Source organism: Mastigoproctus giganteus, chromosome 11 (assembly GCF_048544385.1).
Source record: "Mastigoproctus giganteus isolate SK-2022 chromosome 11, ASM4854438v1, whole genome shotgun sequence".
NCBI classification, from domain to species: domain Eukaryota; kingdom Metazoa; phylum Arthropoda; class Arachnida; order Uropygi; family Thelyphonidae; genus Mastigoproctus; species Mastigoproctus giganteus.
In genome coordinates, this window is record NC_143585.1 from 71,192,329 (window position 1) to 71,216,961 (window position 24,633).

Below are 24,633 nucleotides of genomic sequence, written 5' to 3' on the forward strand. Positions count from 1 at the left end.
CTGTGTGTCAGAATGTAGTTAGTTCACAATTACTGCTTGTGCGTTCCACTTGATTTTTTAAATTTATTTATATAATGATAATGAAGACTTTTCCTGTGGCTTTCTTTTAGCTCAAGCACTAATTTATTAAAAAAAATCTATAATTTGCACACTTTTTGGCGTACGCGAGATAATTCCGGGATAGCCCAAAAAGGTTAATTACTCCCATGTATTTTCTAAAAAAAAAATTAATAAAAAACAAAAACTATACAATGAATATTCGCATGATGCATACTTTTAATCTTTAAAATAAAAAAAAAGTCTATCTGTTACAGCACATTTTCCGGAAAAAAATGTTCTGGGAAGGGGTTAATATAATTGGATAGATCCCATCCACCCCCAGGTGCCTTATGTTTAACTTCAGTTTCTCCTCCACTCTGCCCTCAGTTATTACAAAATCATTTAGCTCACTATTAGAGTTTAATAAGCTTCTGTCCTCCACTTCCCTACAGAATTCCTTGTGTGAATGTAGATGCAAAATACTCATTCAGTTTGTCAGCTATCTGAGCAGGATCATTAACAGTCAAACCATCGATATCGAGTGGGACAATCTGATTTATCGCCTTCCTTCTAAAGTTTCTTTGCCTAGGATAAATTGCCTGTTTCTAGAATGATTAATGATGATAAGATAATTACAGAATGATTAAATTTATTAATAAATAAGTAATCCTTGCATACTGCATGTAATCTTTGCGAAATCAATGCCTACTGCTACAACACCTAGAAAAATTAGGCAGATAGGCTGAGAGGTGATTTCTTTTTAAATTTAAATATAATACTCATGTTTTATTTATATATTTTGTTATAGAGGAAAATATATCCTTATGGCCTCTGAAGAAGGGAGCAAGGCAGCCTCCAAAATGTTTGGTGTATCCTCACTAAGGCAGGACTGACAGGTTTTGGCCCTGGAGTACTGAACAATTTTGGTCCCTTCTGAACCACCTACGTCACAACTATTAGTTAATGACCTGAATTTGCTGTTGGCCCCGGTGATGATCACTGCCTCAGCTTTCCCTGCCTCTAACATCCCCCCCCCCATTATTTCTTCTTTAGATGTAACAACTTTTAATCTACAATAAATTCATGTTCCCCCCCCCCCACCCACTCTCTCTGTAATTGTATATTCACTTGTGCAACTCATCAAATATCTTCCTACAATATATTCACAAATTTATTTTATTTTATCCTTTCACTTGTTACTACAGTCCATTCCGGTTATTTGAGACACATCGGGACTAGTGCATTTTGGCCCGATTAAGCGGCTGCCCCAATTATCCGAAGTTTCACGTAAATAGTTAAAAATATAATGTACCCCCCTTTACAACTGGTTCACTGTACAATCAAATCATATTACGATGGAGTCACCATAGTAAAGTACCGTTCACTATACGATGTGCAGTAAGCGCCGGTCATTGTTTTCATGTTTTTGAATTGAATTTTAATTCTATTAAACAGTGATTCTAATTAGCGAAAATAGGAGGAATATTATCCACAGGCTATAAAAGCAAAGATATATTAAGCACAAATTTACCCCTTATTACCTTACCAATTAAAAAATTAAATGATACATGAAAATTGGAAGAATATACATGATAATCGGAATAATTAATACGTACTGCAATATGTACATACGAACTAGTTGACATTTTTGTTCACTGACATTTGTGGTGGGGGGGGGTTAAAATTTAAAACAGTAAAAAGATAAGCAATCAATAACAAGGAACGCGGCACACACAAATTGCAAGTAACACGATATGCGCAAGTGAGAACCGAGTAACGAGTTACAAAGCTTTAAAAATAGGAATGAAGAGAATATCTGAAAATTGATTTTTTTATATGATTGAAGATTTCATGGAAGCGTAAACACATTTCATCATAATAACCCACAGAATTTCGACCGAACCACGTGACCGTCGGAGACAATCGTAGGGTAATCTCCAGTGCTGGCAGTCTCCTGCCCCGATTAAACGGCATGCTGTCCCAATTAAGCGAAGTAAACCCTGGCTATTTTCTCGATTGGTTTCTGTTTTTTAAGATTTGCCCCAAATAAATGGCTGCCCCGATTAACCGGTGGTCCAAATAACTGGAATTCCCTGTATTTGGGAAGACCTGAGTTTGAATCTTGATAGAGATAGGAAGGCCTTCTTGATTAAGGTCTTAAAGGCCTCCTTAATCAAGGTGTAGTTAGCCAATTTCAGATGGAGGTTATTTTTGTTATTTATAAAGCACATTAGCATCTAAGGCCATATTGTGCTGAGTATATTATGTGGTGTACAGGTGTGTATACCACATAATATACTGTACTAGATGTAAAAAAAAAGTATCATTATTTTAATAAATTTTTTTACAATTAATAACTGAATGTTTAAAAACTGATACCTAATTTTATATCTTTTTTTCTGCAACTTCAAGTACAGGCAACCCCCATATAACATGGTACTTCTACAGCATGGTTTCGCTCTAACGCGATTGATGAATTGCAGCAATCCTTACACAAAACGGTACTTATATAACATGGTTTTGGTCTAACATGATTAGAGAATCTCAGTAAACCTCGCATAACAGAGTATTTTTGAGCTTTTGTGCTGGGGAAACCCTGCTATTATGTTGGATGTAATTTTTCAACATTTCCACTCTTTTTGAATTCCTGCTGTTGACACACTAGTCAAAAAAAATAAATAATAAATAAATATTGAGAAATCCCTGTATTTTGTTTTGTTGGCAAATTCCTGTGTTACATTCTGTACTATTGAACTTGTGGAAAAAACTAGATTTCAAAGTTTTATTACTATTGGATAGCACACAAGGCCATCCAAATGTTTAAGTTATGTTCCTACTGCCACAAGTTGTACTGGGTTAATACAACTTTCATTCAGTCATTGGATAAAGGCATTATATCCACCTTTAAAACTTTACATCGGAAAATTGTTACAATGTATTTTGCAAAGAAATTGATTCCAAATCTATTGAAGTAATGGAGGCATGGAAACATTTTTCAATTGTGGACTGTATCAGAATCATAGCTTTATAGCTGAAAGAAGTAAAACCGTCAGTGTTAAATGATGTGTGTGGAAAAATGTGTGGCCAGAGTCAGTTCATTCAGGAAATATGATCGAACGGGCAGAAAACGGAATCGGTGCGATAGTAGAACTTGCTACATCGGTAGGAGGGGAAGGTTTTGATGATATGACTCCTGATGCCCTTGTGAATAGCACAGCTGATAGAATCGCCCTCCTTCCCACACCGGTTGGAAAAGACCTGAGTTTGAATTCCGTTGATGAAGGGAGAAAGTTTTATGGGTCTTTTTCACAATGTAGCTGAGTTTGTCAGGCTCGGGCAAGGGTAGCATGGTTTTTTCCCCCTGGAAACGGTGGTTTTTTGTCCAGCAAAACAGAAAATTTACCTGAGGATGCACACAATTTATCGACAATATACACAGAGTAACATGGCCTTAATCGCCGTTGGTCTTAAAAAAATATAAGAAAAGGTATGATACTGAAGACGTTCAAGAATTACTGGTAGAAAAAGAGGCCAGTGTAGTGGATTTGGTGCAAATGGCATCAGAGGTAAAACCAAATCATTTCAGATTATGGATAGCACAGATGAAAATTCTAAAACATACAGGAAGGCATAAAGTTAGCCGAGCAATTAGAATCTTGTTTTTTGAATGCAGATTCTTGAATGAAAGGAGTCCAAAGTTCAAAAGGGAGCTTCAAAAAATGCTTAGTTTCATTCGATGAAATTTACAAATATTTATCAAGCAAAAGCGAACAAACCAAGATTTCTGATTTTTTAAAGAGAGCAGAAATACACGAAATCTAGAATGGTGTATTTTTGTTAGCTTTTGGAACGAAACTCCCCTTATTGTACTTTTTCTTAGTCCCGTATAACACGGTTTCGCAAAACACAACATTTTATAGGAACCTAATAACTGTGTTATACGAGGGTTACCTGTTTTAGTATTCTGACATGCTAATTACATCATATTCAGTATTCATATCCGATACTAAAAATTTTCAGGAACGAAAAGTAAATTTAAAGTTTATAATGGAAAAGGACCAAATTCGGAAAAAATAGTATATACCATTAATTGTTCAGAAATAAAATTAAATGTTTTTAGCACTTAAATTCTTCTCTTTCCCATGCATGTATTACTAAAATATGTTCTATTACTGATAATAATAAAACTCAAACTACTTTAAAAAAATCTGCTTTTAAATTTGCTTAAGCAAATTTATTAAATAAAATAGATTGCAGTTCATATAAACTTTCATTTCTCTAAATTGTAACATTTTTTTAATGGAAAATTGCACATACTTTGCTGCATTACTAATTTCAGACTGTTTAAACCAGAAAATAATGTAAGAAGTAAACAGAATATATATTCTTATTTTTGATAATAAGTTTAATATTTAATAAATTTTTTTGATGATACCCAGCCAGCTAGCCAAAAAGATTTGACAGGACTGGTATTATAACTGTTGTGGTTAATTCTTATTAATAATCACCTATCTCATAACTTTCACATACTTTCTGATTTTCCACATGATGTTAGTCTGACTTAAATGCTAGTATATAATGAGGGGTAGAGCAGCTATATCCATGTTAAAAGTAACGTTATGGTTTCATTGCTCTATTCTTCAGAGTTTTCGGAGTATTGAAAAGCTGCATAAGGAAGAAGCAAAGTAAGCAAATAAAATGCATCTCTTAAATTCAAAGTGGTTTCTTCTAATAAGATTTATACAAGCTGGATTATGAACTTACATAGAAAAGCAGAATTGTTTCATTCTTTACTACAGTATAGTGATTTCTTGTTTGGAGAGGTTTGGATCCTAGTTCCATCATAGACTAGGAATTTCTAAAGAAAAGATCTCTTGACTTAGGCAGTAATTAGCTGATCTCAGCAGAGAGGATAGTGTTTTTTCCTTGAGTTATTCTGCAGTTTTTACTCCCTACAAATGGTGTGAACACACATAATAAACAGTTCTGCAATGTGACCTAAATTGTTGATGCACCTAAGGGCCAACAACCAAGTCTTTTTACACAAGTTTTGTTCTTGCACAGGCAACCAACTTTTGATTATCAGTGAGTTGCTATGTATTGAGCTGCTCTGGCAGGTGAGAGAGAGAGAGCACACAAGATACCATGTAGTGCTTAGAATCTTAATATGACAACAATGTAAATTAGGTAAGTTATAGACCAAGTGAAAGACGCAAATATGAGACAACTTAAAGCTTGTAAAATGTTCATTTTTTCCCCCACAGGCCTGCAATAGTAAAGAGGAACCAAACAATCAATTCCATTATTATACATGAATTCATATCTTTTATCTTAGCCTGCAGCTTATTGGGTATTGTATTTTCATAAAAGGAATTTAAAGCACCACATAACATTTCTCATAAATCTACTTCCTTTGCCAGCTTTGGAAATTTTGGGCTAATAGTGTTCATCTGTGCTCTGATGAGGTTGCAGTATTAGTAAAACATCTGTTAGAGTGAAGGTACTATATATATATATATATATATATATATATAGAGAGAGAGAGAGAGAGAGAGAGTTTTTTTTTTTCCCCAAATTAATACTAATATGCAATTTTTCAAAAATAGTTTAATATGAGCAGATTTTGGCTACATACAAGAAAACTAAAACCTTAAAAAGATCCATCTTTTTCAGAATAGTGAAGAGAAATGGAATTGTTAAACTGTTTGTTATAAATTCTTATCTTTTAATTGGGTTGCATCTCACTTAACTTTGCATTTTCATAGAAAATGTCATTGATTTATATCAGTAAATTAAATCCCATTTGTATGAACATAATTTCTATTCAGTTATATTTTATATGCTCTGAATTTGTAGCAGAATACAAATTCAGAGCATATAAGATTGCATGCCATATTTTGCTAAATATATGAAATAGTTCATGAGAGAGAGAGAGAGAGAGAGAGAGAGAGAGAGAGAGAGAGAGAGGTTAAAAATTTTAAAATTTATATCAATTTTTCAAAAAATGATGTACTGATTTGTCAATTTTTTACCTAGCCATAATTCAGGGACTTCTCAGTGGCTGGATCCTCGTCTACCAAAAAATAAAAAGTCTCTTGCAGAATGTAAAGATGATGGTAAATATCTTAGTGCATTTTAATGTAATTTTAATTAAAGTATTTCAGTATTGTTGGTAATGCAGAGATACCACTTACTATGGATTTTCTATTGTCTGCAGCCTTTATGGAACTACGAAGTTTTGAAATACGATGATATCTTGTAAATAACCGCATAGTTGATCACCTGTGTATAATAATGGTGATTTACCCATATATCTTATATTCCAAGTAGTAAGGGTAAAGTCATGTTAAAACCTCAACTGCTGTACTTAAGTCAGTCAAGAGTAAATGAAATAATTAAATAAAAATAAATTTTGTTTGTATACTCTTTGGCAAACACCCGGTCGGAGGAGTTTACAAAATAGAGAAAATACAAGAAGCAGGACTGTATTTCATAATTACACAGGCTCGAACTGTGGTTGTCACTCAAAGCATGTATACTTACATACCCTCGTGCCTGACCACTCGGCTATGGTTGCAGTAAAAGTACTTGTTTCAGTGGATGACAATAGTTTTAATAGATGTAGAAATTACTGTGTGCTTGTGTTCTGGAATATTTTGCTTTATTCAGAAATAATCTTTCTGTCATCTGGATAGTATGAGAGTTCATTTACCAAGGAGTAAAATAAGATGTCAAGAAATTTTAAATAAAATTTTGCACATCATAAAATATACAGGGTGTTTCGGTTAAACGTTTCAGAACTTCTAAGAGGGGTAGGGTACATCCCGACAACTCGAAATCATATAGCAATGTGGGGTCGGAAATGCTTTCCTGAAGCGGTGTTGTACACAGAAGCACCATAAAGAAAAGAGACCGTAAGTGAGAAATCGTTTTAATAATACATGAAAAGAAGCAAAAGGTACATGGATTAAAGTAAGTGTTCGAAGTTTCTTCCACGGGCTACAATGCACGCCTCACATCTCCGACGCATGGACATCCGAACATTCTGGAATACTCCAGGCGAATTTCGAATTTCTTCGGCAGCTACTGCGATTCTTGCAACCAGCTCCTCAGCATTGTCAACAGGGGTGTCATAAACTAGCGATTTCATATGACCCCAGAAATAAAAATCAAGACATGATAGGTCGGGTGACCGAGCAGGCCAATGCACGGGACCACCACGTCCGATCCACTGTTGACCAAATGTGACATCCAGGTAGTTACGAACATCTCCGCTATAATGGGCAGGGGCTCCATCGTGTTGGAACCACATTGTCTGTTGCGTCGATGCAGAAATCTGTTCATCTCTCAAAAGTTGTGGCAATACTTGCTGCAGAAAGATCAAGTAGATAGGTCCGGTTAGACGACACGGTAACAGGTAAGGTCCGATGAGGTGATCTCCCATAATACCGGCCCATACATTGACCGAAAATCGAATCTGTGCTGCACGACGTCGTATGGCATGCGGGTTCTCGACCGCCCAGATATGGTCGTTATGCGTGTTGAAAATTCCTTCCCTTGTGAAGGATGCCTCATCGGAAAACAACACTTCAGTAGGAAATAGGGGATTTGTAGCACATTTTCCAAGGTACCACTGTGCGAAAGCAATACGAGGTTGAAGAAACTTCGAACACTTTCTTTAATCCATGTACCTTTTGCTTCTTTTCATGTATTATTAAAACGATTTCTCACTTACGGTCTCTTTTCTTTATGGTGCTTCTGTGTACAACACCGCTTCAGGAAAGCATTTCCGACCCCACATTGCTATATGATTTCGAGTTGTCAGGATGTACCCTACCCCTCTTAGAAGTTCTGAAACGTTTAACTGAAACACCCTGTATATATCTTATATTCCAAGTAGTAAGGGTAAGGTTAAAACCTCAACTGCTGTACTTAATAAATAGAGTATTGTATTACATAGTGCTGTACTTAATAAATAAAGGCCGATCGGGCTAGCCAGGTGGGTAAAGTGCCTGCCTGGCAACGTAAAGGTCACGGGTTCGGATCCCGCCTCGGGCTTGGATCAAAGTACTGGAAAAACCTTGGGAGGTGCATTATGGCCACAGAAGCTGATGCGCCAACAACCACCCAAAAAAAAAAACAAAAAAAAAAACTTAATAAATAGAGAGGATGTTTAGAGAGAGAGGTTATAAATGCATTAAAAACACCAAAATATGTTTTTATAACTTTTTATTTTTTTCTTTTAATAACTTTTTATTATTTAAATAAATAATAAAAAAATTAATACAGTCAGTCCTCGCAGTCCTCGTATAGCACGATAGTTGTGTTTCTAGAAACCCTCGTGCAATATAAACAACAGGCCCTATGGGAAAAATAGGGTTAGGTGCCGGCCACCCACGATTGAACACACATTTGTAACCAAAACATTACCAAATACAATAAATAATCGGAATAAAATACTTACGTATTTTATTACGACTATTACGTAATAAAATATTGTTAATGCTTTTGCTTCTATCGTAAGCAAACTTTTACTTTGATTTTCTATCCAAATAGATGACAGCCGTTCAATTCTTTGTGTCTTAATCTAATGGATTTTAATTACACTTTGAGTTGTTCCTGCTATGAAAGTTGTTTTTATTTTCTCTGCATTGCCTCATTTAGGTCTGTAGCACGTGCAATATCACATGGTCTTTCATTTCGCTCAAAGTGTTTCACAATTTCATATTTTTTCTCTATCGACAGAGGCGGACTGGCCATAAGCCTTACCGGGGAAACCCCGGTGGGCCGGAGGCCAGTGTGATTTTGGTCATAAACGCTAGCATGAGGCCACTACAAATTTTCCCGTGTAAGAATTTTTTGATCCAGTCCGCCTCTGTTTATCGCTATTGCTTTTCTTTTTCTCTCTGAATCTGCAGTGTCTTCACCAGGACCCTTCCTTTTCACACCTTTTAAGTATTTTACTCATTTTTAAGGAATAAAGCACAATTACAAACGAGGAGGCACGCTTGATACACATAAACAAAGCTGCGCGCGTGTAGAAACTGAATAAACAACACCGTAAAGGCAGAGATACCTATTAATACCTCATATTTTACTAAAGCACATTTCTAGGGATTACTACCATGAAACAATAAAAACAATTTCCAGTTGCGTTTCTGCTAGTGGAATCTGTTATAAACTGGTAGTAAACTCGATCTAATTGCATTTGCGATTATACCGAAAGCTGGAATTGTGTTAGTTTTTACGTTATTATGGTGAAATGTGTTTCCCCTTCACTGATATAAAACACTAATACATTTTCAGAATCTTCTCTTTTCATTCCTATCGTGTTGCGTTCAGTTGGGGTGATTCCACGTTCGACTGTCATTTATTGTAAACACAAAGGCGAATCGTGCATAAGCGAATTCGGTTCGTGTTATATAAGATATCGTTCCCCTATTTATAAATCGTGTATGATCGAATTCGTGTAGTGTAAACACATGTTATACGAGGACTGACTGTATATATATACAAAGGGTACTAGGAAAGTTTTGCAATATGACGCAACAATGAATCACAGGAAGCTGCTTGTTGCTGCATGTTGAGACAAGTTCATATGTGCATAGTAGCCGCCGCACCAAGTCGATGGGCTCAGTTATTCATTAGTAGTGAGAGTGTCAAGTGCCGTTTTGGACACGCAGAAGACAGTCACAGCTAAGTGGTATACTGAACAATGCCTGCCTCAAGTCATTGGATCTATGAAGTACCTGCGGCCAAAGTCAAGAATGGACACCTGGTACCTCCATCACGAAAATGCTCCAGCTCACCACACCAAAGCCTGCACCGAATATTTGACCACGACAGGACTGAAACTTCTCGAGCACCCTCCCTACAGTTCAGACCTTGCTCCCTGCAACTTTGCACTGTTCCCGCATGTGAAAATGAAGCTAAAAGGGAGGCGGTTTTCCAGTGATGAGGACCTTCTACGGGCTTGGGACGAGTGTGCTTTACTCCCTAGTGAAACTTGGCAGAACTGGTTTAAAGATTGGTTTCGGAGGATGGAGAGGTGTATTGAATGTAGAGGAAATTACTTTGAAAAAATTAAATAAACAAAGCTGTATTGCAAAACTTTCCTAGTACCCTTTGTATTGGCTACAGGCAACTCTTGGTTTTCGAATGTTCGATTTACAAACATTTGCTATAATGAACATCACAATTCATTCAAAATTTCTTAAAAAAGTCACTAAATTTTCTTTATAAAACGAAATGCCAAATGTATAGTGAACATAACTGTAGGATTTAAATAAATAAACTTTTAAAAAATGCATTTATTACAATAATAATCAGAAAATTATTATATGATAATTATACTGAACTGTTCTTGGTTAATAAAACTAAGGCATACAACATTTATAATGCATTGCAAAATATTGCTGGTGCCTGGGGGATGTGAAGGAAACAAACGTAAGTGGTGTGTGGAAAAACTTGTGTCCCCAATTGGTTAATAATTTAAGTGATTTTGAGGAGTTAGTAGAACCAGTGACTAAAGAAATTGTTGAAGTGAGCAATAGAATGGACCTTGGCCTTGATGTTGTGACTGATGTGAGAGAGTTTTTGGACTCGCATTTTGAGGAATTAACAACCAATGAAATAATTGAAGTAGAGACACATCTAAATTCTGAAGTAACAGAAGAACCTGATATTCCACAGCCTCCCAGAATATTTACAAGGCAAAAAATGGCTGCAGCTTTTAAATCAATTTCTGAGGGGTTGGCAATGTTTGAAGAAGAAGAGGCAAATATGGAAAGAATGGCAAAAGTGAAAAGAGGCGTTTATGACTGTCTAGCATGCTACAGTGAGATTTTTGAAGAAAAAAAGAAACTAATTGTGCAATCTTTATAAAAACATATTTTAAAAAAGTGGAAAACCCAGCTGTTTCTTCATTATCAGATGCCCTTCCACCTACCTCATCTGTACCTAGTGTCACTTATGTGGAAAATATTGAACTCTGATGAAGATATTGACGAGTAAAAGTTGAATACATATGTATGTACAGTACATATATTATGTTAGTACTCATTTTCTTTATTTCTATTTTGTAACTCTTTGTATTTTTAATTAAAATTAACAAGTACAATATCTTGCTTTTTTTTTATTCTTTTCTTATTTTATTTTACGTTACAATAAACCATAACGCATACACACATTATAATAAAACATATTTTATAGACCATTTGATAACCACATACTTTTAATGTGGTTATCAAACTTAACTGGCCGCTAACATCAATGATATGATATACAGGAATTTTTCCAGGAATTTAACTGTCAATGATATACAGGAATTTTTCCAGCAGGGATAAGGAGGTGATTATTCCATTGTATAAGGCGATGGTCAGGCCACACCTAGAGTACTGTATACAGGTCTGGAGACCTCATTTCAAGAAGGATGTAGAGCTGCTGGAACGAGTACAGAGAAGGGCAACAAGATTAGTGAATGGAACAAAGGGGTGCTCTTACGAAGAAAGGCTTAAGTTTTGCAAATTACAGTGTCTGGAGACTAGGCACCAGCGAGGTGATCTGATAGAGGTGTATAAAGCCTTGAATGGTTTAAGCATGCTCAATGCTGATGGGATTCTTCCTCTAGCTCAGAAAAATCACCTGAGAGGGCATAAATTCAAATTGAGGAAAGACAGATGTAGGATAGACGTGCGGAAATTTGCCTTTAGCCAGCGGGTGGTTGGTTGGTGGAACAGACTTCCATCCCTTGTGGAGGTTGATAGCCTAAATAAGTTTAAGGCTCAGCTGGACAGGTATTTTGAACGAACAGAGGGGTGAAGTGGAAGTGGGTTTTTTTTTTTTTTTTTTTTGGCTGATGCTGCATAAGCTTGCTTTCTTGCATCAAATGCCTCTACTGATGCTAATGCTAATGCTAACTATAGGATACATATTGTAGAAGCTCAGGAATGCAAGATACACGTAACGAACAAAAATATAACAAACGACGTCTTGGAATGGAACTTGTTTGTAAACCTTAGAGTTGCCTGTATATGAAATCACATGTTAACACTACGTTTTTCTAAATTATCAGAAGTTAATTTGTGTCTTTTGTCTGAGGCAGTTAATTTGTAAGTAGATGGTCTTTCAACATCAACAAATATGTTTGGACAGTATTAGTTTCATGATGTTAACAGTAGAGACATACCAGAAAGAAGAATTGTACTGCTGCCCGGATAGGTGACCTTCCTTTAAAATTACTAACTCCATACATGAAGGCAGTAAAGTCACTTCCAGTGATTTTTTTTGGCTGTATGAATGAATTCATTGTCTCCACCTTTAAGCGATAAAACGTTTTTCTTAAAAAAAGTATTAAAAATTTTGCATTCACCATATATGGAGTGGGTTAAAACGTCTCCACCTATAGAAGGTTAAGGCCATAGAAGGTTAAGAAAATCATTCACAAATTTATCACTTATTGCATGTATGCTTCTCTCTTAAGTTTTGCATGCTATTCAAATTTCCGCTAGCCATATTTGCTACAAACCTGTCCCATGTTAGTAGTTTTGTTTGTTTATTTCTAGGCCACAGAAAACTATAGCTATGCCTTGACAAAAAAAAAAAAAAAAAAAAAACTGAATTGATCACAGCTTGCTCATTCCGAAAAACAACTATCCAATGCTATAGAACTTTGTCAAACTCTCCACCTCAACTACCTTGGGAACAACTTATTCCACTCATTGAAAACATTTAAGTGGAAGGTGAACTTCACATCCAAACTTCTGCTGTTCTGCCACTTTGTTCTGTTTCACCTGCCAACACAAATATGCCTCCCTCATTCATTCTGCATATTCCTTTTAAGGGCCTTATACTTCTTGATCAGGTAGCCCATATCTAATCTTAAGGCTCTGAAGTTCATGTCTAACACAATCCTCATAAGGATGACGCTTAGCCCTTACAACCAATATAGTTGCCCTTCTAAAAGTTCAGTGACCATTTGTAGGTGAGGCCGTCAGACTTGAACACAATATTTCAATTGTAGTCTCACCATCTATAAAGAGTAACAATAACATTAGTGCTAGCAGAGGTCTGACAGATCATTGCTATTACACCCCAAACCTTCCTGAATGCCCGTTTATACTTTAAGGAAAATTTGTTTGTTTTGTTTCATAACCTCTAAATCATTAACAGACACTACATGAATAAACATCCTATGCATGGAGAAAACTTAACTGATGATTCAAGAAAAGCAATGTGTGATCAACTCATTAGGAAATTATCTCTACAGCAAAGTGTTTTTATTTGACAAAATGATGAAAAGGAAGCTGCAACAAAAGAACGTTATATCATTGTCAGCAAAATCACAAAAGCATGTAAATCATTTTCAGATGGAGAGTTCATTAAGGAATGCATGCTAGAAGCTAGTACAATGTTATGTCCAACTATGAAGTCTAAATTCCAAAACATAAGTTTGCCTTGGCGTATTATAGCTCGACGTCAAAAATATTGCCGATAACTTGGTAGAGCAACTATCAACGGAACTGAAATCCATGGAGTGGCATTCCCTGGCTGTCGATGAAAGTACTGACATAAAAGGCACTGCACCATTGCTAATTTTTTTTATTTGCACTTGTAACAGTGATTTTGGCATTGTCGAGGAGTTGTTATCCATGGAAAAAATGCACGACTGCACAACTGGATCAAATATTTTTGAAAAAGCAGAGTGTCTAAAGAGGTTTAATTTAACCTGGAATAAAATTATTAGTGTAACAACAGACGGTGTGCTGTATTTGACTGGTAAAAATAACAGATTATTAAAATTGATTCAAGACAAAATTAATGACTGATTTAAAACACAAAATAATACCAATTCATTGTATTATTCATCAGCAAATCTTATGCAAAACTGTATTCAATGTGGAACATATAACCATACCTATTATAAAGATTGTAAATTTTATTCAATCCAAGGGATTAAATCACGGACGGTTCATAAACTTTATAGAAGACCTTCAGTGCTAGCATACTGATGTACCTTCTCGTAGTCATGTAAGATGGTTAAGTTTAGGAAACATACTTCATAGAGTATGGGAGCTGAAAGATGAAATTATGATATTTTTAGAAATGAAAAATAACTGCAATTTCACTGAGCTTAAAGATGAAGGTTGGATCTGCGATTTTGATTTCATGGTGGATATTGTTACGCACCGCAATATATTGAACAGAGTGCTACAAGGGGGAAATAAATTTACGCACAATATAATAATCAGTTTGAATTCTTTCCTTCTTAAACTGCTTGTTTTCTCGCCGGTTGAATTCTAAAAACCAAACCTGGTTCATTTTCCTACAGTGGCATCTAAGAAATGTTTCAGAAATAAAATGTGTTAGTTATACAACATCAATCAAAAACTTAATCGAAGAATTCAAGATCAGATTCCTCAATTTTCAAAAAATTGAATCATATTTATCGATTATGTGGGATCCATTCTCTTCAAGCATTGATAATGCACCAGCTGAAGTTCAACTTCAGCTCATTGATTTCTGCAGCATATGGGAACTTCATAACCAGAATGATATTAGAGAATTTTATAACATTCTTGACCCAAAAAATTTTGTAACCTGAAAAATTTGGCCAGAAAAATGTAAATTTTCTGTTCCACCTATTATGCGAAACTGTATTCACTGTATTCAATTCAATTCTCTGTAATGAAGATTAATAAAAATAAATACCGAGCATCCATGGTGAACACCAACTTTCATTGTGTTCTGAGAATTTCTACTTCAAAATTAATACCCGACTGGAATAAGACGATTAATGATTGTAAAGAGCTTCATAAATCCCATTAGAATAAAACTGTTCATTTATTTGTTTCTTGTATTTATTGATTATATTGCTTTCTCTCTTTTTCCATGTCCACTAGTGTGTAAGTCATCACTGGATTTCTCTTTCCCCAAGTAAATTTTTACATTTATCAGGGTTACACATCCCTTGCCATCTTTCAAACCATTCGTGTAACCAATCTGTCATTCTAAAGCAGTTGCCAGGTCCCAATTATTTGCCTTATTGCCAGTCTTTAAATCATCAATGAACTTTGACTCCGTTTTTGGTATCGGAGATAAGAGAGGTCCCCAGAATACTGAATGAAGGTGACTCCACTCGAAGGTGATCCTAGCACATTATAGTTTGAATAATAGCTTCTTGTAGAGAACTAAATCAAAAGTTTTATTAAAATCTAGCTATACAATATTGAAATTGTTTCTGGCATCACACTGTAATTCCTCCATCCCCATAAAATAGAATATTATTAAAAAATGCTTTGACTTCATCACAGTAGTTACAGGTAAGAATTTCAGAAAGCTATGCTTTCATCCCGGTATGATTTCATTTCATTTTCATCGTAATGTTTCTGTATTGTATCCTTAATCACCAATTCCATTATCTCACCTGCCACAGAAATGAAATTCAGCGGTGCTTCTCAGATCATTATATCACTAATCTTATTGTGCTCTTACTCTCCTTTTCTTTTCTCCCTGGTTCATATGTGCTTTGTGTTGTTAAAAATGGATTAAAATACCTATTCAACTTATTTTAAATTTCAGCTGGATTGTCTGTAATTTCACCATTTTAGACCTAATGAAGACATATGAGAATTCTTTGACCCCATTCTTACTGATCTATGGTATTGTTACATACATGCTTATAGTTCTCATATGTGGCACTGTCATAGATTATTCTATGCTACCTTCTCTTATCCCATTTGGCCCTCTAGTTTTGCAATACTTGACCAATGAAACAAATGTTTATGACTTCTGGGATAATTCAAATGTTTACCACAGAACTATCCAGTGACCTAAAATTGTCATCTTGGTTGATAGAGCCTAAGTCCTTCAACACACTGTAATTCCCCCACCCCTCCATAAAATTTAATATCATTAAAAAATCATATGTTGCGATATGTAACATATGATTTTTTTAATGTAAAAGTACTTTGTACGAGCAGTTTTGTGAGCAGACTCATTGTCATCTAGGAGGCAGATGCCTTTGGTTAGTTTCCAACATATCTTCATCTTGATAGCTTCTAATTTTCCCAGGTTTCTGTAGTGTTCCTAGGGATGCTGTTGTCTTTTGGAAGTTAATCTGTAAAGATGATATGTTCAGAGTCCCAGAAGACCGACACCATGACCTTGGCAGAAAATTCAACCTCTGCTTTTTTAGGGGTTGGTGATGAAGATGAATGTTTCCATTTTTTGCTCATTGGTTTAGTTTCTGGCTCATAGTGATACACTCAATATCCATCCATCCATCATCATAATTTGATCAGAAAAATCATAATCATTCTCTACAAAGCTTCTTAAATTGTGCCAGACACTCTTTCCTGTGGAGCTCTTGAGGAAGTGTCAACAATCTAGAAACACATTGGGCTGCCACCTTAGATGGGTACAGGAACTTATGCATTATGGTGCAAACAGACCCATGGGTGATGTTTCCTTCATTTGCTATAAAATTTATAGTTGCATGTATGTATGTATGTACGTACGTACGTACGTACTCAAGGACTAGCTGTTCTACTTTAGCCACTACAGCAGGGTCTGTGGCTGAGATGGGCCTTCCTTCTCTTGAGTCATCTGCTTGCCTATTTGTCCATACATTTGAACTGTCTTTTCCAATTTTTTAGTGTCATGTGATGGGCAATCCTCCCATATTTGTTTTGTAATGGGTCAGACCTCAACCTTCTCCAGCACACCATCTCTCACTTTATTTGTGGTTCTAGTTCAGTTACTGATGAATCTAGAAAAAAAAAACCAAATGAATTTTACATTAGTTATGAGACTATATATATGCATATGAAATCCCTAACTCGTATTTCTGGGTGAGAGTAAGTATGTATTGATTGCCTCTCGTACATGGATTTTGAACTTGCTGCATATTTCAAAATGCTTATATTCAAAATTTAAGCAATAAACAAAAATCTCAGTAGCAGTTTCTCTAATCATCACAAACACTTGCACCTTTGCAGCAGTAATGGCAGTATATGAGAAGCTGCAAACTTTTGTGAACTTGAAATGTCTGCCGGAATGGTCAAAAGTGGGATTTAGCAGATTATTATTATTTTATTTTATTATTAATTTTTTAAAAAATATTTTCCGATCTGGCATTTTTATTTACAAACCAGCTAACTTTACTTGCAGACTAAATAAGACTCGACCAATGACTGTTCTTATAAACTTGAACCTAGTTTGTAAGCAAATGCAGGGGCAATAAGATACTGAATAAGTGATAGATGATCATACTGTGAAATGTATGTTTTTGTATACCTTTTGAAAGAAAAATAAATTTATTGTATACTGGAATAAGTGTTTGTTTTATTGACTTTAAGGATGTTATATATGTGTGAAGCGCTCTCGCTCTCTCTCTCTCGCTCGCTCGCTCACTCGCTCTCTCTCTCTCTCTCTCTCTCTCACTCTCTCTCTCTCTCTCTCTCTCTCTCTCTCTCTGTTGCAACCTGGTTTTGTACCAGTAAATTTAATTTGAATTTTATCTTTTCAACCTGCTTTTCCTTCCCGCTACATTGTTTAGTGTTGATTTGATAAAGAAACTATTCTGTATTGTGGATCATGATTCAGATAGTTTACTCAATTTTTAACTACACATCACTGCAATATTCCTTTTATGACTTTAATTTTTATTGCAGGGTTAAACTTTCATTAATTGAATTGAATAGTTTCACACATGGGCAGGGAGAGCAAATTGGCAGTGGTTAAAATTCTCTACTGTTAAAAAATATCTTTTGTAATAAAACAATATTATATGGTTCCTCAATTAAAACAGTTTCATGTATTATTTATTATTTGTATTACATACCTAAAAAGTTAAACATTCTAAAAGTCCTAATGTACACTACTTTGATTGTGCCAGGCATTCGTAAGATCTCAACTTAATTTTGATGGGCCATTTCATATAATTCAGCAAAACTAGGTGCTTTAAAATAGCTAAACGTTATACTCTCTCTCTCTCTCCTAAAGCCAAGTACGCTACTCGGTTTTAGGAGAAGGGTATGAGATTTACCTTTAGGAGCATTATGCCTATAGAAGTTTAAATTGACGCACATAAGCTGCAGCTACATATACAAAATATTTCAGTATACTACACTGTCAAGATAAAGTCCATTCTAGACCATCCTGCTGTGGTGGAGCCATTGATTTCACTGATTTATGAAAACATTTGTTGAGTATGGCCAAAGGTCAGTCTGGACAATATTGAAATTTAACTATATACACACACTACTTCATCATGGGAACAGTTTACCCAATGTGTAATTTCTGCTTTGGCACTGGGGTGGGGGGTTAGATCTTTATGCAAAGTAAGCTCCCAGCGGTTGCTAGACTGTACTAGCAACTAGGCTTTATATGCTTTCAGCATATGAAGTCTAGTATCACACTACTCAGACTTGCACAGATGGTGCAAAAATTGAAACAGAAGTTGGGACAGCAGTCCAATGCTCAAATAGTTTGACTCAATTCTGAAATGAACATAGCATCTAGTATCTGCACTGCTGAATTGCAAGCTATTCTGTTAGACTTAAATCAGATGTTTGAAAAAAAAAATTCGAACAGTATTGTTTCACCAATTTGCTCAGTTCTCTCAAAGCCATAAGAAATGCAAAAATCACTTATACCTAATTTTACAGCAGAATCCGTTCAATTAGTTAAAATAACAAAAAAAAAAAAAAAAAATTTTTTTATCAGATTTGTTTGAGTCCCAGGACATGCAACAAAAGTTGAAGTGCCCCAAGACAACAATAAGCTGAAATAAACATGATGTGTAAAGCAATTGCAGTAACCCACACAAAAGTGTGGAATGCCCTGCACTGCTATAAATATGTGCCAGTGGTATGAAATAGTGGCAAGAACAATGAGAAGAAAGTCAGCAATAAACTCTGGCAATTAAAAAACACATTCCAGCAATAGATCTCTAGCTTAAGTCCAAACAGACAAGAAGAGGCTGTTCTTGCCAGATTATGGATTGAGCATACTTCCTTCATTACTCAATCGTATTTACTCAGAGCTGAAGACCCTCTTCAATGCCACATCTCTTATATCGAATTTGAAAAACAAAAATGGCACACAGCCTTCAGAATGAATGCTCTTAAATAGTTACAGAAACCTCATGCTCAAAAATATATCAAATGGGTGAAACAATATCATGGATGTCTTTTACTATCTGCAAAATGTAAAATCACCAAATGTAATAATGCAAGATATAAAAAGTCCTGAATGATACTAACTCTAAGTACAAAAAACACTGTTGATATGTTCCTAATGATAAGTCTGGCATGTTATAACCTTAGCACAACAACTCCAAAACCAAACCAAAACTATGGTTTCTTTATTTGTGGATAAAATAATTAAAACTTTTTTGAAAATTATATAATTCAGTATCCTCTGATATTGATATCTTGCTGAACACGAGCATTAGAGAATGCTGAATTATGTGAATTAAAAGGAGGGAGTTAATTGCTTCAACCACAAATGAAGAAACTAATGTTTCAAAATGTATGGACTATTGTATTGAGTAGTTATTAATTATATTGTCTAAATTATGATCCCACAATGCAGTGTGGCATGTTTAATTATCAAATTATTCATTCCTGCATTTTTGAAGGTGCCCTTCAACCTTTTTTTATTTTTAATGAGTTTATTGTAGAACTCACAATACCGATCAAAATTTTAATACCAGTATTCCAAAAAAAAAAAACATTTTTCACAATAAATTTTGATGACAATTAGGTGCAATAAAGTAAGGAAAAAACAAGTAATTACTTGAATTCATGTTTTAAATCAAACTTTTATTACAATAATAAATATTCTAGCAAAAATGATTAAACATATACAGTTATTCTAAAAACAAAAAAAATAAGCATCCACACTACCTGTCCAAATAAAGTGAGCTTTTAAGAAACTCAATAGTGTTATCGTTTAAACTGGATCTAATTTCGGCACATATTTAATTAGCAGCAGAAAACGTCCGTTTGGATTCTGTGCTGGTTGGTGCTTTGTACTGAGATAGTCGTAAATGAGTTGCAATATAACCCCCTCCCCTTATTCCCTCATCTTCAAAAAATCTTATTTCCTTTTTATCAAAAATAAAAAATATTTCCTTTTTGACTTTTTATGACACTATATCCGTATTAATGAAAGAAAGGGACTGACAGTTAAGCTTGGTGAGGAAACCAAATCTAAGTTGTGGGGGTTATTTATTTATTTATTAATTTTTATTTCCCTGTACCTTAGTATCACCGTCAATGGCCATTGTTATGATATTCATACAGCAGCTCCTCAAGCACTAAGCCCGCAAGCTACTTAACTGCATTAAAAAATGAGAATTTCCCGGAGCTGAGGGATATCTCCCCCACACGAGTATATATATTATATATCGTATATATATTATATGTGAGCTGTCAGTTTCTCAATGACAATGACACAAATATAAAACAAAAGTTATTTATCATACAAATCTACTTACAATACATAACTGTGTTTATTTACATCTAATCTATTCATTTTTCTCATTTAATCTGTTAATACTTGCTATCATTTCCATAAAAAATTTCTCAATTAACAAACTTCAAACACTAAACTCTCTCTACAGCTTTAAACACTAAACTAATTCAATTTCAATCACTTCCTCATATTTCTCTTAATCACCAATATCACTTCTCTTCACAACAGCAATCCATAAGTCGCTAACTTAATGCTAACAATTCCACGTAATCTCTTAATTTTACCAATATCAATTTTCTTTACAACTTCAACCAATAAACCAACTCAGTATTAAACATTTCCTTATTTCTCGTGTTTCTTCAACTTCAACCTTACTCTAAAATAATCTCTCACTTTATCTAAGTACTGTTTCCAAAACAGCACAGTTCAGGAGACTTACCTTCCTTCTCTTTCACGGTGGGATTCCTTTGTGCGGGTTCCTTCCACGGAGTGCAGCGATCTGTCTCTCTCTTAGTTGAACTTTGCATCTCTGCTGTATAGCTCTTCCAGTACTGTCTTATTTCGGGATTTCGAGAACAGTTCTCTGTTAATACCTAAGGAAATTACCACAGCAGTAGTAGAATCCAGGGCACCATCTGGCTGGCTTGTTATTCAACTTCTGGATTAACTTCTAGCACAGGAACATGTCTGGCGGAACCCTTCAATATACAGCTGGACACTCCCAGAACAGGTTCCGAACTGAACCCAGAACTACCACTGGAAGCCTACAACCCCTCCGAACAACAACCACAAACCCCTCTTTTGGTACAAGCACCTTATTTATTTCTTCTCATTTATTTATTTATTGAATTGATTGCAAGTTACAATCACCCCTGTACTACTTTTTTATACTCAAGCTTATGTAAAAATAATTGAAACCTGACTCAATCACGGTGTTATTCTTTAAACTCACTCTTCTTCCTTTTGTGAGAAAACAATATTTTCCCCACACAACGAAACACTTTCAGCTTTTACCTGAATATCACCTGTTCACAATACCTTTTGAACTGCTCCATACCCACACCCTTTCTCAAAATGCACTAAGTGTTGCATCCTCAAGTAGCGGTGTAATAGAGGGATTAAACTATTGTTCAGAAGCTTTTAATTTTAACCCTTCTGCACCTGCCATATCACTGTTCACCATATTCTCTAATTGCACTACCACACCTACTGCCACTAATGGAAATATTTCCATAATGATGTTTTCATTATTCCTTAAGTGCTTTACTTCCATACTATATTTACTAAGAGAAATATATTTGTAAGATTTTTATGTCTTACAGTTTCATGATGTTTTCAGCTTTCCATTGCATTTGTACTGTGTATAACAATTCCTCATTTGTAAATTCAGCAGTATTAATGATATATTTTGTCGATTCTATAACCTTTATGTGAATAAATCAATTAGTTTTTTAAATTAGTACCGAAAAACCAGTATATTTTGTATCAATACCGAGATTTGAATACTGGAAAAAAATGACCATGATCTCGGTATTGTAAGCCCTCGTTTCTTGTTGTTGTTGTTTGGTTTTTAGGAGCATTAGCAACTAAGGCCATATTGCTCCGGGATATGCGGTGGTCATTCCCTGACCTTTCCGCATCCTCCGTATTTGGTGGTGACTGGCTCGAACCCCTAGTTTATTGTTATAGTGTTTGTTTATTATGATAGTATTTAAAATAATATAAAGTAAAGCAGCATTCGAGTCTGAGGGCCTGTTCATCAACTTGAACATGAACGTTAGTTGAAACAAAGAATGCCCAGCCGTGGTCATGTAAGGCAAACAAAGTTTGAGAGCAAGAGGCCTATTTAATTTTCTGATAATATTTGTTACCGAAAAGGCATCTGTGTATTCTATAAAAGTCAATGTTGGATCTGTTCTTGGCAGCAGTACTTCAGCCAGTGAAGTTGCTTTTAGGTGTAATTCATTCAGTTTCAGTAGGTGCAAGATATCAAACATAGAAGTAGTACAGGAAATCTGTTCCTAGCATGCAGTAGAGTGACATTCGATTAATCCCAAATTCTGTAAAAGTGTGTGCAGTAATTGATGCAATGTATATTCAGCTGTTAATGCTTAATTTCCCATGGTAATGGTTTAATGTGTGAGGTACATTCAAAAAGTTCCCGTAATTTTACTTTAAAAGTTTATTGAGTGAACAGTTGTGCTTACCCATGTAATTACATTCAAATATCTTCCTTCTGTGTACCCACTTAAACACGTTCCAGCAGTCTTCTCAAGCTTTGAAACATTCTTTAAAATCGTGTTTTTCTTAGTTCATGTAGGGCTGCCTTCAAAATTTTCTTTGATGTCTTCCATTGTAACGAAACAACCTGAAGTCCCATTTTCAGTTTAAGGAACAGCTAGAAGTTATGGTGCAAGGTTGGGGGAGCAGGGAGGCTGCTGCATGATTGTGATTTTTTCCACAGCTGACTGCTGAATTGCAATCACCATGTGATTGGGTGCATTGTCAATAGTGCTGGATCCAGCCATTTTTTTCTTTTTGAGGTAGTCTTACCTCACGTCCTCAAGCAAACGTTTCAGAATCTTCACCATAGTAAGCAGCAGGAATGCTTCTCCTCCAGTCACAAATTCATGGTGCACTATGCTCTCTTTGTTGAAAAAAGCAATCAGCATGAATCTGACATTGGATTTTGTTGCATGGGAACTCTTGGACCATGGAAATATCTGTGTGCCATTTGGATGATTCCACCTTAGTCTCAGGGTTATGGACAAACACCCAACTCTCTCATCCCAGTGACCACTTTTATTGGGAAGCTCAGATCCTGCGTAGATTCTTCGAACAAATCGCCTGCAATGGCTTTCCTGCAGTCGATTTGATTGTCCAAAAGTAAGCGGGGAACAATCTTTTCCCACATAGAACACATCCCTAAATGTTTCAGGATTGGGTGTATATGAGCCTACAGACAGTCCAATTCACGAGCAATCTTAATAAGTCATTCGCCTATCATTTCACACGAGTTCCTTCACTTACGTGACATTTTCATCATTTTGTGACATCGAAGGGTATCCATGCGAGGTTCATCTTCCAATGTTTTCTACCCATTTTTAAACCAATTAAACCACTTGTAAACTGCTGTTTTCTTCAAAGCATCATCTCCATAAATAATGTGTAATACTTTGCAGTGTCTCTGTAGCATTTTTCCCAAGTTTAAAGAAGAACTTGATATTAGCATGCTATAACTCCAATATTTCACAATAAATCAGCTGACACGAGTGGACAAGCCAGTTCCCACTTGGCAAAGTCAACACCCCACGAAACCTTGCGGCCTTAGTGCAAACCATTTCAATACCAGTGTGTTTCTGGAACTTTTGAACATACTACGTATGTGCTATGCACATAACTTATACCTGTTGATATTTGTGTGCATTCCAAAGAAAGTCTTATGGTGTATGAAAAGTTTTTTTCTCCTGCCATCACTAAAATAATGGAATAGAATTCAGTGAAGGGCATGCCACCCTAGAAGAAGGCAGATGGACAGTCCGGCAGCATCACATCATCATATCTGAGAAAATTTTGGAAATGGATGTTTTGCTGATGATTCATAGCCACTGATGAATTGGTTGACACTCAAGACATTAGTTAGAGATCACTGCACAATATTCTTGTTGTGTGTAATCAGTTACCCTGGGCATGGTGGATTCCAAAATTTTTTCATTTATCCAAGTGGCAGAATTAGAAACATCAAGATTTGGCACTGGCATGTTGTATTGCTTCTATGGCCTTCTTTTAACAAAGATAGTTATTTTATTATTAAAACAATAAAATAAAAATAACTGCCAAAAATAAAATAAATAAAGCTGTTAAATACACACTGGTCTCACCAAAATTATTCACACTGTTTCGTGATAGAAATTGTACACAGCTGTGCCCTAGAATTAAGTAAGGTTATGTATATACATATATGCATATATATATAAAGAAATAAAAAGGTAGTTAAATCTATGGAGTTCACATAAGCAAAAAATAAAACGATAATAAATAAAATTATATACGAAATACCTGTCATTGCATGTCTAAAATCTAGTTCATGTTTTTAGAATTCAACCACTGTAA

At 35.3% G+C, this 24,633-nt stretch overlaps 1 protein-coding gene across 1 annotated transcript in view; it reads left to right on the top strand.

Moving 5' to 3' along the window:
• The window catches only part of Magi (membrane associated guanylate kinase, WW and PDZ domain containing protein magi), a 569,393-nt gene that overhangs the window by 312,706 nt on the left and 232,054 nt on the right, over positions 1 to 24,633 (top strand). The window contains exon 7 of the mRNA XM_090385296.1: positions 6,076 to 6,155. Within this exon, the coding sequence (XP_090241422.1) occupies positions 6,076 to 6,155 (80 nt within the window). The remainder of the gene's footprint in view (positions 1 to 6,075; positions 6,156 to 24,633) is intronic.